The 20,090-nt window shown below is 36.6% G+C and overlaps 1 protein-coding gene across 4 annotated transcripts in view; it reads right to left on the bottom strand.

Annotated features, from left to right (window-relative positions):
- PCGF3 (polycomb group ring finger 3) overlaps nt 1-20,090 on the bottom strand; it is a 46,514-nt gene that overhangs the window by 16,249 nt on the left and 10,175 nt on the right. Inside the window, exons 2-4 of one of the 4 annotated variants that reach the window (XM_058043731.1) lie at nt 8,964-9,006; nt 4,443-4,505; nt 1,620-1,737 (exon numbers count right to left, since the gene is read on the bottom strand). In XM_058043731.1, the coding sequence (XP_057899714.1) occupies nt 1,620-1,728 (109 nt within the window). In that variant the 5' untranslated portion in view covers nt 1,729-1,737; nt 4,443-4,505; nt 8,964-9,006. Of the gene's footprint in view, nt 1-1,619; nt 1,738-4,442; nt 5,935-8,963; nt 9,007-20,090 lie in introns of those variants that run through there. The other 3 variants (XM_058043732.1, XM_058043734.1, XM_058043735.1) reach the window with 3 other exon arrangements.

The raw sequence follows: 20,090 nt of genomic DNA on the forward strand, positions 1-20,090 counted from the left end.
TGCCTCTTCCCACAAAACTGATTATACAGGGTACAGTGCAAAGTAGCACTCATAAAATATAAATTGTCAAAATAAGGGAGAAACAAGTTAAAGAAAACCCCAGAAAAAGTAGCAGGAAAAGGTAGTAAGGTGCATGTCCTGACTTTTGCAGTAAATGCCATAGAGCTGTGGATTTCCTCCATAAGCAAATATAAGAGATGGTGCAGACGATACCAGCTGAGGAGTATTTGTGACGCTCCGCTTTATTTTTAAAGAACAATAAAAAATTAACCTCTCTCTAGCTGTTAGCCGTGTTAACTTGTTATGATACTCATTTCGGATACACTCTTATATCTAGCAGCAGTAAAGAAATTTGGGCAAAACTAAGTAGAAGGCTAGCTGTGAAAACAATAGTATGGAAATTGAGACAGGAAGCAAGAAGGCTCTAGAGAGACCTTAAAGCAGTCTTCCAAAAGTTGAAGGGCACTACAAGAGAGATGGAGATGAACTTTGTACAGGGACATGTACCAACAGGACAAGGGGGAATGGCTTCAAACTGAAGGAAGATAGGTTCAGATTAGATATTAGAAATAACTGGCACAGGTAACTGGCACAGGTTGCCTCAAGAAACTATGGACATACCATCACTGGAAGCATTCAAGGCTAGGTTATATGGGTCTTGGAACAACCTGATCCAGTAGATGCTGACCCTGCCCATGACCTATAGATTCTAGAACTATTCTGTGATTCTCAGAATCATAGAACAAACCTTTCTACTATCCTAGATTCTTGAGGATTTCAGAACAACATGAAGTGTGACAAGTGCAGCAAATTGATCACAGCTGATAAACAGAGCTTCTAAATGGAATAAAAAACAATCACTGACAAATCATGAACATTGTCTTTCCCCTTTTTCAGATATAAAAGCTGAAGTCTGCTGACACTTTTTGTTTTATGATAAATACACATCACAAAATAATTGCCTTCCAAGAAAATTTAGGGCTAAGTCATTAAGCTAATTAAACAGCCTACTAGCTTTATCAGAATAAACATAAATATTGTGGCAGAACAATTTTAAAACATGGGATGGGTTGCAAGGTTTTAAGTCATCTTTAGCTTACATGAAAATAGAAATTCACGGAGGAATTCATCAACAAACAACTACTTTATCACAATGTTTTGGAACACAAGCTTATTTCTAGGATACAGTACCAACATACTTATTCTTTATCAAAAAACTACTCTGTTTTCTGCAGAGGAATGGGAGAGAAAGAGACATCTGAAAGGCTCCAGGTGGAGAATATATGCTACATCAACTGTCACAGAAGAGAGAACTAGGTATTCCACATTCCTTTAGCATGAAGACAGACTACATTCTTGAATAGTTACATTATCACTATTATTGTATATAGCTTCAAGTTTATGCAGCACAGCCTTAATGTTCCCTCCATTTGCTTTGTTAAAAAAGCAAATCAACTGTTAAAGAAAAGCAGTCTAGTAAAGCACATGCATTTTTGGCTGATGAACAATAGCTATTTGAAATTTCAACTGAAAACCATACAACATGTTTTAAAACCAAAAACCCCAAACCAGAAACAAACAGAAACCAGCAACTTTAACTTAATTATATTTCTACTTACAAGTATGCAAGCATTCTGTTACAGTAGTAGCATCGATCAGGTATCCATTGCACAGACGACAGGTTATATGGGCATTAATGTCCCAAAGCTTAATCTTCCTTGTTAGCATCTTTGGTGTCTGTGGAAGAGATGTATCATAAAGTAACACAGCTGTAGTCATTTGGGAATAAATGATTAACTTGTGTTAAGCCAGCTTCAGATTTCTGTACAATGTACACAGATGTGCGTGCACAGTGGTGGCACTAACTTTTATGTCACTTCACAGAAACTGAACAATGTAAACTTCACACTATTTTGCAAGTCAGTACTGCAATAGCATAGAAAATGGCCCTTCCAGTACGCCACTTTAAGTTCCTTTACCAACCAACAGACTCAGATTCAAGATGAAACCCTACTATCCTGGTAGCTTGAGTCATTATATTCTGTCCAGTTATGATAGAAAACTCACAAAATATGAAGGGGAAGAAAATCCTCAAAGTAGGTGACTTTCAGATTCAAAAGTGTTTTGACAATTGAAAAGTCAAAGCAACTGTTCAGTTCAACCACATTTTTAAGTGTTTGACTTGTGTCACTATATTAAAGCATAATTTTGAATGGGGCTGGCAAGTAAACCTTCTGAAATCCCTTTTATTTAAACAGAAGGTAATTGAACACTACATTACAGTGTGTAATTTCATTGGCAGAGGAGCAGCTGGTTGTGCTAAAACTTGAACTAAACATTTTTTCTTTCTTTTGAGCATAGGATTGCATAAACATCTTTAAAAGGAAAAAAGAAATTAGAAATCAAAAATGAAAAAGCGCATTTAACTTTTTTTTGTAGTAACACCAATTGTTTAGAGAGAAAATACGCCCATGTCTTTACAATTAAACTGTTACATTTTAAACATAGCTGTTATTATTTTTTTCAAAACATTTTGAAAATTGTACTATTACCAGAACTTGAGCGGCATTCTAGTCAACTAATAGAGCAGGCTATAATTTCTTACAACCTACTATATTTGGTTCCCGTACTGCAGAAGTCACCAAATTACGTTGTTTTCCTTTAAAGTGATTTTACTGTCCCTGGCTCACAAATACTGGTTTTCATCTAGCTCAGTTTGGAAAACATTTCAGAATTTGAATGGTGACACATGCTCTCTAAGTTTCACATTGAAATATTGCAACAAGGTTGTCTGATCTTTAATTTTGTCATTTTTTTCCCCCCTATGTTCAGTGAAGTGGTACTAAGAAAAAAGAACTATCACACAGCAAACTTCCACACCAATCTGAACTATTCCAGTGCAGAGAAGTACAAAATGTTCCACTGTGAACTGTGGAGAAACATACCCAACACCCATCCATTCAAATCTGCATTGTCCTATACAGAAAAGACTAGGAAGATTTCTAGTTTTCATGGTTAAGAAGTAAACAATGGGAGAAAAAAAAATCAGTATTATTTTATAGTATTTGAGATTTAGTTACAAATCTAGTAACCTCCCATTAGAGAAGAATAAAATAACAGCTTGGTTTTGCAGTAGACAAAATAGGTGAAAAACATTCACTTAGAACCTGAATTACTTTCCTAATTTTAGAATTATTTTTAACTCTCTGAAAACCAGACCCACATTAAATCCTTCCAGGTGAGTGCATGAGGTCATCAGTTAAACACTACTACACGACGTATGTAGGTTTCTGTTGTGCTGAGGAAGAGCTATTCAACATCACTCTTCAAGAAGAGTTCAAGGGATGGCATCAAGCCACCAGTTAATTTGAAAGTGGGCATGCTAAAAAACACAATTCATGACAGATAAAAGAGAAATTAGCCTAAAGAGATCCTGGAAAAGGCAGTACCAATATAACTAGTTGCTTGTCTAGACAGGAATTCAGAAGAAGGTGTTCAGGATAACCACAGGCAGAAATCCAAGCACTTCTAAGGCAGAAGAGCCAAAGACTTAACAGCGAAATCTGAAGCAAAGAAATTGGTTTTTTTCTAGAAAGAAAATTGCAATTTTTCTTCCCAACAGTAGAGATAAATGCTGCCACTAGAAGAACCATCAACAAACAAACAAAAAAATTCAGATGGGGTATAATATTATGAGAACAGTGACTGAACCATACAACAAAGGCAAAAATAATACAAAATAGTAATAAAGCCCATTGTGCCTTGGGGAAAAAAAAGAGGATATCAAGATGATACACACTTTTCCAACCTAATAGGAAAAAAATCATACACATTTTGGCACTGGAAAAATGAGTATCTTCTAGAATATCAAGAGAAAGCCTATCAAATCAATCTCATGAAAATCTGGTTTTTTGAAGGAGCACAGAAAGTCACTCTCATTAGATGTCTGAAGGACTGAAAATAAGAACTATTGGAAGAAGCAACAGAAAGTTAAGAGGTTTTTCCAGGGCAGTAGACACCTCAAAAGGTGATAAAACCTACAGAAGGACATTTCTCCAGAGGTCTGTCCCATGCTGCCTTCTTGCAGTTACTAAAACAGGAGAAGGATCCCTTCTCTGCTCATGCAGAGTCCATGGTTGCTTCAGCACACCTTCAATCTCCAGTAAACAACACAGCTTTTGAGGTAACTGGCTTTGTAAGCAAGTTATCAGTGTCAGACTTTATTTAGGCCTGTGTCTTCTACAATTGTGACCCACATCCTCCAGTCTCGGGAAAACAAAGAACTCAGAATGCCTCTCCTGCTTTTCAAAACAGTTAACCTGTTACAACAAGAGGACTTACTAAAAATTTGAAAATTAATAAAAATAAAATTTAAAAAAGGCCAGACCACTTCATATCTGTTCAGAAAGGTAGAGAGAAGCTCGCAAAAAATGGCATATTACCAAGATGTCAGTTCAGTCAGATAACATAAATGCTCAGACTTTGCAGAAAACTTGAATTGCTTCCTAGAGGGAAATAGAAAAAAAAAATTTAGCAGAACTAATGACACATACAAAGAAAAATAGAGACACTAATGTTACAACCTCATATAAGAAATTCACTAATCATAGAAACTAATTAAAAACATAAAGTAATTCCATATTATGTACAGTAATTCCACATTAATCACCAGCCTGTTCTATATCACTTCAGAGGGAAGTAAATAACATAATTGCAGATTTCATCATCAACTACTTTTTTTTTCCTCTTTATTATTGCATTTGAATATGATACACAGTCATACTAGGAAATACAAAGCTAGGCTACTACTCACAATGCTTAAGAAGAAACACTCCACGTGGATAGGTGGCTAATACAGGATGTCTTTCATGTTCCTATCTGGAATACACTATCGGTTCAGAAGAGGTACTTGCACTACTTGAACCACACCATCTTCTCTTGGGAAGGCATCCCAAGATGCTCATGTTTCTACAGCCTAGTGCCAAACAAAAGTTAAGCACCACTTTTATCATATAAAACAGCCAAGTTGTTATCACCACACCAAAATCCATGCCAGTAATCCCATACAAACTGGAACTAAACAGCAAGACTACACAACACCCTAAACATCAAGTCTGACTAAGAATTACACAAGCAATTTTTCTATTTTCTGGACAAATCCAGAAATATCCCTTTGAAAAAGGGATATTTTTTAAAATCTGAATTCCAGATGATCTCTTTCACAGAACTCTTTTCATCTCTCAAACAGTTATATGCTGAAAAGAAAGCTAAAAATGAATTCACATACCTCCAAAACAAGTAATCTAACCTTAAAAACAAAAACTACACAAATCTAAATACATATTCCCAAGAAACCGTGCAGCTTAAAAGCAAAGACAGATATCTGGATAACACACTGATCCACTTGGTCTGACCTCAGTCTACTCTTCTTCGAGCAGCTGGATTATACAGAATATCCTAAATTGGAAGAGATCCACGGAATCAAGTCCAAATCCTGCCCTGCACAGGACATCCCTAACATGTCTCACGTGTCTGAGTGTATCGTCTGAACCCTTCTTGAACTCTGTCAGGCTTGGTGCTGTGACCACTTCCCTGGGGAGCCTGCTCCAGTGCTCAACCACCCTCTGAGGGAAGAACCTTTCCCCAGCACCTAACTTAAATCTTTGCTGACACAAGTCATGCCATTCCCATGTCATGACATCCTATTACAGATAACCACCTTACATGAAGGACATGATCTTTTTCTAACCTGAATCATCATATGATCCAATGAATTTACTACCTCTCCCTATCCATGTATTAAGCAAGCTGAAGTTCTTACTATATTGACTGATCTCAAGCTGCTGATGACCATTAGAAAATCATAGATACGCCAACTCAATGAAGTTAGCATGAGCACAACATCTTAACCAGGCTGCTGCAAAAAGAAAACACGCAGAATCAGGTTGACATTTAAGTCATGCACACCAGCTTGAACCAACAATAGGACGTATGCTTACTTTTCCAAAGCGCAACCTAGGCTGATACCTTCTTGCCTAAAGACATATATATATATTTTAAAAAATCAGATCAAAAGCATTATCGCCCAATTGACACTTCCTTTTTTTTTTTACACTTACTAGACTGTGCAGGATTTAGTAGGAGTAGCAAAGCTCTAAAAGACACCATTTACATTTGCCTTCTTTTGTAATGTGACCCACCAGGCACTGTAGAAGACATATGCCCAGGAGCTTCTTGAGCATGAATCACAGGATCACACTCAAGTTCATAAGAAAAAGTTTCACAGAAAGCTACCATCCAATATAAAAACAGGTAAATTCAGAGGACAGACCAAATTCTGAATATTTACAGTATCATTTTCCAAACCTAATAGCTCATTTGAACACTGTGAACCTCAGGCTCCCACTAAACCCCCACAGCAGTTAGCAGACAAGAGAAAATATCATACCTTAATTTAGTTTTAAGAAAGTCAAAGCCAAGAAAGCCAAATTTCTGTAAAACATAAATTCTTTAGTTCTTGTGAATTAAATTGTTAGTTCTTCTGAGATTTACCTCCTCAAATAGTAACCTTGGAAAGCTAGCAATCTCAAACTTTAAGAACTGTAGATAATCTTGAAACTTTCAATCCACTGAACTGTGACACTTGATTAAATAAATTTAAAGTCTTGTTCTGTACTTAGTCAACAAATGCATACTGGAGCCAAAACACAGTTCTCCTCTGTGGAGGTACCAGTTTTCAGCTTTTCTGGGTCTAGATTGAAGGCACTTGAAACAGTAATTCGAGTTTGGACTCAAGTGTTTATTATTTCTAATCAGTAAAACAGTCTCCTTACTATGAGTTCAGCAGCTTTTCATTAGAAGGCACAAAGTGGCTAACCATCTCTTGTTACAAGGTATTTTAGGTCTAAACTATCCAATTAAGAACTGACACCCAGATTATTTTCCCTTTTAACCCAATAACTCGCCTCAGAGGCCTGCAATGCAGACTTTTCTGCCCAATTACAAAATGCCACTCAAACCCATGAAGAAGAAGGAAGAAGTAGCATGAAGAAATCCAGGGCGACATCCTGTGCCCTCCATCTTGCTTCCATCCACAGCACACTAAAAATCCCAAAACCTAAATTTCTCACCATGTGATACACCTACACTACTTTCTATAATCTATTTCACACTTTTGTGGATTCTAGTCTATCTTGAAGTCTAGGGAACTTTGTCCATGAATGAGGGTCAAAGTCAGTGGTCCCCTGGGGGTCAGGGCACCCCAGGAGCAGACAGAGAAATATTCATGGTGCCCTGGGTTTCCACACTTCTCCCCCAAAACCATGTTGCTGGAATAGTAAGAAGTCACTCCTCTAACCAACCAACCAACCTAAAAAAAACCAACCCACCAAAAAAACCCAAAACAAAAACAAAAAACAAAGCAAAGCAAAACAAAAACAATCCCCCCCCCCCCCAAACTAAAAAATCCCCAGAAAACAAAACCCATCTAAAAAAAGACACACAAAACATCAACCTGAGCCTCAGCTGTTTAACTTTTTTTACAGGAAATGTAAAATTCATAAAAAGTGTTCCTTCAATATGTTACACAGATTCATAGGATAATGTCATGGATATAATGAAGTAACCTCTTCAAGCTTCTCTAATCCAACCTTGCACTCAAAGCAGGCCCACTTAAAAGGAGTCACAGTGGGCTATTCCATGGGCTTCACTCAGAAAATGTTCAACAATTAAGATTCCACAGCCTCTTTGGGCAGCATTTTCCAGTGCCTGACCACCCTCACAGGCAAAAAATGTTCCTACTGTCTCACAGGAATCTCCTGTATTGTAACTTGGGTACAATGCCTCTCATCCTACAAGTGTGCACCTCTAAGAGTAGTGGAGGTGCACCTCATCTTGATTTCTGTCCACAGGTTGTGTAGAAAATAGCAATAACATCTTCCCTAATTCACAGCATCACTTTCTTTAGCAGTTTTGTAAACACTGCATTAAAAAGAGCAACACCAAGATCTTACTCAATAGCTGAAGAGCCACTCTTAACCAAAGTTGTTAGTACTTCATCCTGGTTATTATTTTGGAGGCAGAACAAATCAGCATTGCACTGCTTTAGAGAAATAGGAAGCCCTCCGAGGTGCTTAAAAAGAATTGAGAGATCCCGTTTAAAAAAGCTAAAAGAAGAAAACACTCACACCAATCTTTCTCTTACAAAGACAAAGCCTACTTTTCTAACACATGCCATCACATCTGCTTGAAATGGATGGAAGACCTGGTAGAAGAATTCCATTTTGAAGAGACAGTTTTCTTAACAGCTGCCAAGCAATGAATTGTTCAAAAACAACATACCAACAATGGAGAGAGAAGAGAAACTTTCTTCAGTGCTGGAACATGAAACCCCAAACAAACACAGAAAATGTTCCAAACATTCAGCTAACATGAAAAAAAGATAATTTGCAAAAAAATTAGTATTTCTTCATCTTGGATCCAACTGACATTATTTTAAACCACACTGCTGGCATGGTGTCAGCCTTTCACTGTCTGGATGTCTTACAAAACACCAGAAAGGGAGTGAGGGCATTTACAAAATCTGGACTATAGTCCCAATTAAAAAACAAGCAAACAAATTAACTCCTACACACACAAAGTCATGAGTGGCTGAAAGTGGACATGAACATTTCAGAAAGTAGACTTGTTTTGTTTGTGCATCATCCCCTTCATCCACTAAGGCACTGTTCTCCTAAGATGATCAAGCAAAAAGTTAAGCAACATATTACAGACCTCTCCACTAAAACTGATATGACAAGCCTGCATATCTCAGCACAAGCTTTCACACTGCAGAGAGATGTCAGCACTGAAACTACTATTCATGCAAGATTACAGAGAGGATCAGCACAGGGACTCCTCAGAAGTTCAGCCTTATCCTTTATATAGAAACCAGTCCAGAATATTTTGGCCTACATGAGGCATACCTCTTAAAACAGCATTTCTTTTCAGAGTCTGCCATCCAGAGACCTGAAAAGACAGAAAAATAGTCTGAAAGTTAACATCCAAAATTCCTCAAAATACAGCTGGCACAAAGAAATACTCAGCTCACTAAATTCAGCTAAGTATTTAGGTATCTCTATTAATTTAAGTGAACAGTGGGGCAGAAGCACTTGCAAGCAAGAAAAGGGGGAAAAAAATGATCCTCAGGAAAAATAAAGAAAAATAAGATTTAACACAGTCTCCTACTAGACCAGGAGAATTGCTCCAAAAAGAAGTTCTAATAAGTCCTGTTGTCATGTGATGGAAAAATAAAAAGAAATTCATTATCTTCAAAAGTGCCAGGGAAAATAACCAAATAAATAAACAGATTTCTTTAACGTATGGACTAGAAAGTCTGGAAGAAAACATTTTGAATTGAAGATGCACATTTAGACCTTCTCAGTTTTCAAGCTCTGCTTTCAAATAATCTGCTCTTTGTATCTTAATCTTCCAAAATTCTTTCAAGGAAATAACTAGTATTTCCAGAATCTCTAGCTATTTGCCAGAATAAAATTATATTTTTAAAAATAATAAAAAATAAGATCTTTATTCTTTGGCTAAAAGTGAAACAATCTCACATGAATAGGTAAGTTTGACAGAAGAAGCAATTTTTCTTATTCATTCACACAGAGAAGATTCAGCTGTTACAGTGACGGGTAAAGAGTACTACTAGTTCCATCTTCCTGCTCCAAAAAATCAAAGGCACAGCCTGTAGTTACTGATTTTGCTGTTATATTGCTAAGGGAATTAGAAAACAATGACAAAACAAGCTGTTAATGATAGCACTTCACAAAAACTTCAGAACAATGCCAATAAAAATCTTTTTGCAGTTCCACTCTGAACTTCTTTGACTGAATTAAAAAAAAAAAACTACTATTTACTGAAAGCAATGCAGAGTTGCAGGAGATGCTCTTTGGTTGGAATCCACAAAAAAGATCCCCACTGAGGACACAAAGCTTCTCATACAGTAGAATAAACTCCCTAAGATTTTGTTATTTAAAAGATCTATTTTTCCAGCAAAATGTGGAGAGCAGTCACTCTGCTTCTAAAGACACCAGCTTAGAGGCTTATCACAACTCCAAAAGCACATCACAACATGAACTTGAGTAACCAGTCTTCTAAAAGGCCTTGTCATACATCTTCCCTCACTACTGCTGGAAGAGGACACTTACACTTCGGTTCATGTTGAAAGAGGCATTCAATTTGTGAGGAAAAAAACCAACAACCAAATTGGTCCTAAATCATCACTATATTCTTCCAATTCTAGTTACAGGGTGATAGTGATGCACTATAAAAGCTAACAACAGGGAAATTCAGTTCATTTTTAGATCTAGATGGTTGCTGGAGACTGGGCAAGTGGATCATTGTACTGATCTTGTAATAAGTTAGAAGTGAGTACAAATATTTTCTTTAAGGATTTTTTAAGTGCTAGGATTGCTATTAACAACTTGTCAGATTATCAAACTAACTGGTAGCTTTGTGGTACAGCAAGATGGAAAGTTATTCTTACCAGGTACAAATTCAGAACTGAAGAGAATGGCAGATTTACAAACCATTACAACTTTGCTCTATTTTAACAAAATAAACATGTATTTTTCTTTCGCTGAAATATAGCACAATAATGTTAATTTATTAAAAACCAGAAAGATAATGCTCACAGTGGGGGAACTCTGAGAAAAACAACTATATGTAGTAAATAATAACAGTTTAGCTGAATAATTTTGCTGAAAGGTACTAAAGTCATACAGCACTGAAAGCTGAATGACAACTGTACTGGAAGCAAGAGGTGTACCTCAACTCACAAGGTATTTAAGGTGAAAGTCAAAGCTCTAAGAACAAAGCACTACAACAACAGATCTTTGTTCAGATTCAAAACTAAGTGTGGAAAAGAAGAATTTCAAATCTGATGTTATGATTGTGTGGCTTACATCAGGCATAAGCATCTCACTTTTGTGAGATCACAGAGGTCACACATCTCACTCACTAGTTAAACCTAGATTTTCAATGAGCTGAATTAACCTTGCTATTGCAATGAGTTTCATTATTCTCAAAGCTGACCAACAAATATTGATAAATTAACATCTTAACTATTAATTTAAATATTAACATTAAATTCTTAAGAACTATTATATATGTTCAATTTTTATAACTGTTTCTATCTAATTCCACAAACTATACTAGCTGAATAGGCCTGGAAACACCTTATTCCATAAAGACAGAATTTAAAAACGGCTCCTGATATTGTGAACACAACCATGTAATAAGAAAACTAATGCAATTAGTTTTTAGAACTAAGTCTAATTCACACTTCCATCACAATGCAAGTAAAGTGTTATATGGTCATGAGGTCAGAGATTACGAAGAGATACAAGCACAGAATTTGTCTTTTTCAACTACCTGGATTAAAACAAAAACAGTCTGTTTTTCCAATCAGTTGCAACAGAAAGGTAGAAGGTGTTAATGACTGAACAAACAGACCTCTGTTCCATAAGGATAAAATAAAATAACTTATTCAAATAATACAGTGACCCTCAACAAATGAAGAGTAACAGCTAAATGAAATTAATTAAAAAGCCTCACCAGGTTAAAATAAAGTACCTTTCTCTTTTACAAGTTATTCCACTCTAGGGCAAGATACCTATCACATTTACTTAAGACACATTAAGACATTTACTTCAAGAGAACTGGAGAAGCAGTCATAGTCCTACTTCCATTGCTAGAAATGTCAATACAGCCAGTACAGTATTCTGAAGAAGGATGAGGATATTACCTCAGGTAAGAAACTTAAGGTGCAGGACACAATTTCAACAGATGGACAAAGAAAACAGTACTGTGGTTGCTTTTGCTTCAGATACCAAGGTTTTTTATTTCAACTGTTGTCAGTTGTATGTTGTTGAACTTTTACTTTGAAACAACATACAAGCAACATATAAAAGAGCACAGTGACTTCAACCATTAGCAGTGAGAAGTTTGTGCTGGATTTAGCAAAATGGCGTAACAGAAAATATTTTGTATTTTAAAATTAGTTTTAAAATATTAATAAATAAAATAAAACTCCAATAAATAAAATAAAACTCCAATAAAACTCTTATGTTGTGTTTGCAAAGTAATGTTTCATAAAAGATATAAACAAACCTTTCTGTTGAGCAGAATGCAATAGATTAATAGATTAATAGATTTTAATTTGCTGTAGCAAGCTTAGTTATGAGTACATGTGCAGATTTTTATGACTTAATTCAAGAGAATAATTACATGCTAAGGCAGAAAATATATCCATGTACTTTTTTTAGTATCATGTCAGCAATTTTTCACATCTCAGCGGAATTCCTCCCAAGTGATTTTTCTCATTCCTGGGAATGTCCTAACACCACCAGATGGCACCAGTACCCTGCCTTCAATAAAGCAGTAGCTGTATCTTAATAACTGAGCACAGAAAAAAACAGGATTGCTCTGAAACAGAAAAAAAATACATTGAAACAACACATTAACCATCATTTTCACAATGGAGGCTTCCAGATCCTGCTGTGTCCTTGGAAGCCATCCAGACTCACTTGGTCACCCCAACAGTTCCTCCCATCTCCCCCTTAGGAGACACACATGCCTGTCCATGCTGGTAAGCTTGGCTGGTTTGTCAGTAGCACTCACTCGCTTTACTATAATTGCTGGCACTATAAACTACAGATTCAGACAAGCACATCACTAAACCATGTCCCTTAATGCCACATCTACACATCTTTTAAACACCTTCAGGGTTCCAACACTGCCCTGGACCGCCTGGTTTGATGCCTGACCACTATTTCAGCACAGAAATATTTCTGAATATCCAGTCTAATCCTCACCTGGCATAGTTTGAGGTCACTTCCTCTTCTTATATCACTTGCTTCCTGGGAGAAGAGACTGATCCCTACCTGGGTTCAGCCTCCTCTCAGGTGGAGACTTAGAAGGTGTACCCAAGCCTCCTTTTCTCCAGACTAAATAACCTCAACTCTCTCAGTGGCTCTTCACAGGACTTACAATCCAGACCCTTTCACCAGCTCCTTTTCCCTTCTCCGGACTTGCTCCAGCACTTCAATGTCCTTCCTGTCATGAGGGGCCCAGAACTGAACAAGAACTCGAGGTGTGGACTCACCAATGGTGAGTACAGGGGGGACAATCACTGCCCTGGTCCTACTGACCACACCATTGCTGATACAGGCCAGGATGCCATTGGCCTTCTTAGCCACCTGGACACGCTCCTGGCTCATGTTCAGTTGCTGTTGACCAGCATGCCCAGCTCCTTTTCTGCTGGAAAGTTTTTCAACCACTCTGTCCCTAACCTGTAGCACTGCATAGGGTTGTTTTGATCCAAGGGCAGGACATGGCACTGGGCCTCGTTCAGTTTCATATCACTGGCCTCAGCCTACCAATTCATCCTGTCCAGATAACCCTGTAGAGCCTTCCTGCCCTCCAGATCAACACTCCCACCCAATTTGGTGTTATCTGCAGGCTGACTGAAGCAGCACTTAATCCCCTGACACAGGTTGTTGATAAAATCATTAAATAGAACCAGCTCCAGTACTGAGCACTTGGGAACACCACCTGTGACCAATGACCAGATGGATTTAATTCCATTTCCCACCAGTCTCTAGGCCTGGCCATCCAGAGAGCTTTTTACCCAGCAAACAGTGCACTTGTCCAAGGCCTAAGCAACCAGTTTCTACAGAATACTGTAGGAAATGAAGCCAAATATAAACAAGATAAGCCCTTCCCTCATTCACTAAGCGGGTCACCTTGTCACTGAAAGAGATCAGGTCAGTCAATCAAGATGAAAAACTAGGTCAGTACAAAGCCTATATAAAAGTTATGAGAATGCATTTACCTTCCATGAAGTGATTAGGAAGAAAATCACCACACCCTCCTACTCCAAGCTAACATCCATATCTATTTTGTTTTTACGTATTCCAATACTTCAGAAGGACAAGGTGGATGGGGATGCTGGGACATTTCACTGTTCCTTAATAAACTAGGAACTTTCTTTAGCAGGGATAACTTCATAAGACGCAGAAAAGTCATGGAATTCTTCCCAGTAACTCGTATTACTGCATGCTTGTGTCAGAGGTAACTGCTTCCAAGAACAATGCTTACCAAACACATTTACAAACCCTGAGAACACAACTAAGCAAAAGAGAAGGTGATAGAAGAAAAACTGGAGCAGTACTTAAAGCTCTAGACTATCACATTTTTCTCCCTGCAACACTCCCTAAGTCTATTTATTTCAAGTCCAGTTTAGAGGAAATCAAAAAAGGGAAAAAAACCCCAGAAAACCAACCAAGGACAAAATCCCCACCTTATTTTGCACACAGCAAGTAAAAACATCCTTGATACAGACATATTAAAATTTCTAATTTATACAAGAGCACTACTATTGCCACAAGAATACTGGAGAACATTTTTTACAAAGCAAAGCCTATGATCCTAGTTTTAAAGTGACTGTGTGAGTTGGTAACTGAAAAAGATGTTTAGATTTCGTGGTGTTTTTTTTCATCTCTAGTCTTGCTTTTGGAACTAAACAAATGAGTGAAATGGTTTTTTTCTCCCTCCCTGCAACCAGCAGGCAACTCAAATAAACTCTATCTGAACACTTCTGTGATTAAATTTCCAATACATAGAAGTATAACTTGATCTTCAATACTGCTACCCAAGAGGCTGATTCATTGATGAGCTTTATGCTACACAGATTTTTACTCTAGAAGTTCTTACTATTCACTAGCCAATTCCAACTTCACATTCATGATCAAAAGACAAAGATCTGACAAGTCAACCAAATACAAATAATGGGATTTTAGCCAACTTATTTGTAATTAAGTTTGCCGTGTTATTTTAGAGAACTTGGATCATGATTAATGACAACATCAGCTATCAGATAATACAAGAAGTCATCAAAAAAGAAAGAAGTGTGCAAGGTGTGATAGCACCACAAAAACAAAGAAGTGGCGTGATTACACCACTTTCATGAAAACATCCTTGAAAGTGACCATGTAGTACTTATTTCTTTCACCTATTACACTCAAGAGAACCTGGCTCTTTTTTCGAAAAGACTTGACTAACCTAACTGGTTAAAGAGAAACTACTCAAGATATATTCACAATGTTAGTAATAGTTGCATTGAGGAGGCTTAAGAAAAGTTCACCACAAAGCAAAACACACTCACTTTTACACACAGTTCATTAATTTCAATGTAAATTAAAAGACAGTACTGATAATAAATGATATTAAAGGCCTGACACAAATGTTTGAGATAAAGTAGAAGCAACAATCAGGACACAGAAGCATTAAATCTATCCATCTACTCTTTATTCACATCACATATTTTCTTTTATGGTACAATGGGAGGCTGATCTATGTGGTACTTCTCCACCAAACACGTGTCCAGAGAAAATGAAACAGGCCCTGCAGTAAATTGTCAAAACAGCAAAGATGTTCAAAATTTCTGTCTTACATGTCATTAGTGAAAGGCATAATGAAGAAAAGAAGGATTTTATTTAAGACAGGAGAAATAGCAATGAAGTTGAAGTCTAAGTGACTAAGTGTCTCAAAATTTGGTCCCACACCCCTTCACACAAATTTTGGTAACATCTTCTGTCATTTCAATCTGAAGAATGAAATGACGAACATAAAACACCACCCCCTCCCAGCTGTCACAGGAATTAACTTCCTTAGAAAATTTGTAAGACATAAATACTATTAAAATGTTAAACATATTAAAAATAATTTCACACACACAAAGTGATCACCACAAACAACAAGAGCTATTCAATCTCTGTTTGCCAAATATCTTAAAAATCTCATTTACTAGACATGTGTTTAATACCAGGGTTGAATACAATGACATTTTAATATAAGGTTTTATTTCAGTATTTTCTCTTGTACATTGCTTAGATTTGGAGTTTTTATTAAAATTAATTTACTGCATTAGAATCCTGAACCGTGAAGGAAAGGAAGGAAGCTGGTAAATTTAGCTAAAAAATGGTTGCAAAACTGATCCATCAATGTCTTTGCAGCTAAAGAGATAAATACCAAAATCAACAAAGTAAGAGTTGTTTAAAATTTCAACTGACAACAGATGCTTACAAAGCACTAAATTAAGGAAGATACACTGAAAATCAAGTAAGTAACCATTATTCCTGTAATAAAATCAACCAAAGACAACAAATACCTATCTGTCAGAAAAATGGCAACACTAGAGTATTATTATACATGGTGTTTACTTTAAAAACTCATCTACATCTTCACCTACCAATAACATAAGACTCCAAAGAAGAAAGACATAATCCCTGCACTATGATTCATATTTTATTTTCAATAAATATTGAGTTTCATTAGATTCATTGTAGATTTGAAGTCACAGATGCCAAGACTTAACAGTATAAAAAAACTGAGCATGGACAGATGGACAGTATCTTCCATCCAAACATATGAAAGCACAGGCTTCAAACATTGACAATATTTACTGCAGCCATAATCAGATAGAGACTAATCCAGAATGTATCATGAGCCAACTTAAATAGTTACAGTCTGCCTTAAATTCAATGTTGCAAGCCACTAAGTAAAGCATCTTTTGAAATAATGTTTAATTCTAGATGAACACATTAAGGAATAATGACATGAAACTGGACCAAGTATCAGAACACTCTGTGAGTAAAAAAATCTCTGTCTTTCCTATATTCACCTATCACATCCTGATCTGAGAGGGCTATGTGACTGTTACTTACAAGATAAGTAGAAAACTGAAACAGTTTTTTAAATTAAATATACACTGATAAGAAACTACATGCGCAAACTATCTAAGAGCTATATTTATGTGGGCTTTAGAAAAATGTTCCCAAATATCTGTAATATTTCTATACTTCAGATAATGTAGAAATGTAATAAGGCATCTTGTTTGTTTACTTAAAGACAGGGGGAGAGTGAAGTTAACTAAATGATCCAGACAAGAGTTTTTGGCTTTATAGATTCTCTAAGACAGTGCCTTTGATACAGCAAGGTCACAGCAAACACAGGAAAATAACAATAAAAGTGTTTTTTTCTTCTCAGTATGCCAGCTGCAGAAAAACAAATGCAAACCATGTCATACTCTCAACTCTGACTTGCAGCACAACCATTATTTAACCCCTCCCATAAAGACCACCTGTAACTTCTCCAAATCTTTATTATAGAAGCCCACTACAGAGTTTTGCTGCAGGACTACACAATGAGGAAATAAAATGAAACTGCATTTAGAATGTACATATGGGAATTCAACAGAGCAGAGAAACAAGCACCCTGCCTCTCTACAGGAAGCTGGAGACAGATTTTGGCATTAGCTGCCTTCAGCTCTAAAGGCAAAAGCAAACACAGTGCAAAGCAATTAAAGATTAAGGTTTTCCTTGTGTCAAGCAATGATGATTAAAAATTGTCTTATATTAATATGCATAAAGCACCAATACTAAATCAGAGCTGGCATTTTGAAAGGTTCTGTTTAGGAAGAAGAGCAGTGAGAGTGAAAAATAAGAGAGAATGGCAGATTTCTGAAGTAAGGAACATGTACATACACACACACTAAATGCAACATCCTGGCCTACTTACTTGATTGCTTCCCACCTACCATCACTACTGTCAGCCCCAGTGCATTATTCCCCATATCCTTCCTCCTCCACTTTTTCCACTGCCTCAACATTTCTTAGAGTCAGACAAGGGAAAAATATGTATTACATCCACCCAAGACACTGGAAGTGCTATTACGGAAGAGATCACATTCCCATAATCCATCAATAGGAAGCTTTTCAAGTGGCAACAGATGGCAGACATTCTTATCAGAAATAAAACATGATAATGAACATGAAGTAATACATTATAAGAGAATTTTGTATAGGTACTTTCAGTTTTCTTTCAGTATCAGTATTAACTTAAAAAGTTACAGTAAGTGCAGCTGCAGTACTTTTACTTGAGCTTGTAAGTCACAATACAGATTTCACTGTAAAATGATATCTTATCTTAAAATCAATATTCAAAATTTATTGAAACTAATCCAAAGACTGCTGCTGTTACAAAAGAAAAAGGATTTAAAAAAAAGGGGGGAGGGGCGCTGATTACTGGAGAAAACATTCATCCTAGAGAAAGAAACATTAATTATAAAGACCATGTATTCCTACAGCTAGCCAAAAATGTAAAAAACACAAGATAAATCCAATTCTCAGAGTACTTTCAGATGGGCTAATATATCTTTCCTATTATTTTACTGAAGTGTATTAGGACACTACGGTTTGGAGTATTGTTTGTTTATATAGTGGTTCACTATTTTGTCTCCAAGAAGTCACCTCAAAAACAGCATGCCACAGTCAGTATTCCTAAATGGTATTGGTCTTATGTATTAATATCATCATAAAGCTAGACTGTAAACCTCAATAAAGGGGATAAAAAGGTGATTATATTCTTCAAGGTTTTCTTGAATGACATTTAAAATGGCAGTAAGCATACTACCAGAAAAATACAGGGATATTTATTATTGTGAATTCCTATAATTTAAACATGCTTTTTCCACATCAACATTTCCTTCATCAGGCAGGATGAAGGCAACTGGCTAGCCAGCCAAATTTCAGAAGCAAGACACTGAACTGCATTACTAAGAGACCCTAATTACTGGGATCAGATTTACAAGCTTTTGACCTAGTACTGAATTTCTGTATTTTGGGAGGAAAAGTGTCTGGGCAGAAGATCTGCAATGAGCAGCAGTGTATCTGGAGACTCAAACTGAGAGCATATGAGGTGGCTCCACTGCATCAGCACAAAAATTTTCAAGTTTTGTTGTACCTGCAGTGCCAGCTGCTAAGGGAAATGTGATTCTTTCATTTTCAGCTCCAGCCTTCTGATTCATTCACTCCTTTTAACATCTGAGACAAGTAATGCAGTGGGCAGAGCAGGAGTCAGCAGCACAAAACCAGAGAGAAAGAAAGGGCAAGACAAAAAGGTTTTGAAAACAATAAAATACCTTTAAAACTTGGTGTCTTGTACTTGTTTTGGCTGTGCTTGTACTCAGTATCACAGAAATCAGGGATGCATACTTAACTATAATGTCAGACTATAAAGAGTCATAGGATAAAGAATTATTCTTCACAACTTTTGTACTCATCTGTTAATAGGGAGAGCATGGTTTTTAAAACTCATTTGACTGTCACATGCCAACACTTTGTGTTTCAGCCCAGTCACTACCTTGCCCTCAACAGAAGCCATTTTGACAGAGTTGCTTTCACTGACAGCAAGTAACGTATCTAAGGCAAGTAATGTATTTATACATCTATATGAAATCATGTTTTGGTAATGTAAGCCGTTTCCATTTCACTCCGTTAAGTTTTAGGCAGCTGCAATATAAACAGGAAAATGAGGAAACACTGCCTCAAAGCAAATGTTTCATTTGGTAATAGAAAACCTAAGAGAATCTTAAGCATTTGTCATATAATCCAAAACTAGAAATAGTGATTTAATAGTCTCAAAGTTCTAAAATACCACAGTTTTTCTTTGCTTTTATTTTGGTGGATTTTTTAAAAATCAAATGGACTTACTACCTGTATTTGTGGTTTATTGTACAATACCTGTATGTACACAAAGTCCTATACAGACTAGTAAGGTATACATTTAAATAAAATTGCGTTGATTAAACCTTTAATTAGAAAAGCTTTTATAAATTACATTGTCCATAAAATTCCTTGCAAGAATTTTGTGGCACTTTACATTAGAAAACATGTTTTCTTAACTGACATCTAGCTTGTCTTGATTAGCTGACTTTAGATTTTCACCACTGTACAGTCAAAGCACCTCCTAACAGAGTCACATTAAGACAGTATCTTCCAGACAGGTAGTGCTGTTTCAAAGCTTAGAGATGCTTTGGGAATGACTCAAATCTATGGACGGTCTTCTGAGGACGGCTAAATTCACTTATTAACAGGAAGGTTAATGGAGAACTTGAGAATGCTCAAGCAAAGAGGATACGCTGCATGGTGAAAACTGAATTTTTCTGGCAGCAAAACACCACTGCCTTGGCTCCTCAGTCTGTGAAA

The sequence above is a fragment of the Melospiza georgiana genome, chromosome Z (assembly GCF_028018845.1).
Source record: "Melospiza georgiana isolate bMelGeo1 chromosome Z, bMelGeo1.pri, whole genome shotgun sequence".
NCBI classification, from domain to species: Eukaryota; Metazoa; Chordata; class Aves; order Passeriformes; family Passerellidae; genus Melospiza; species Melospiza georgiana.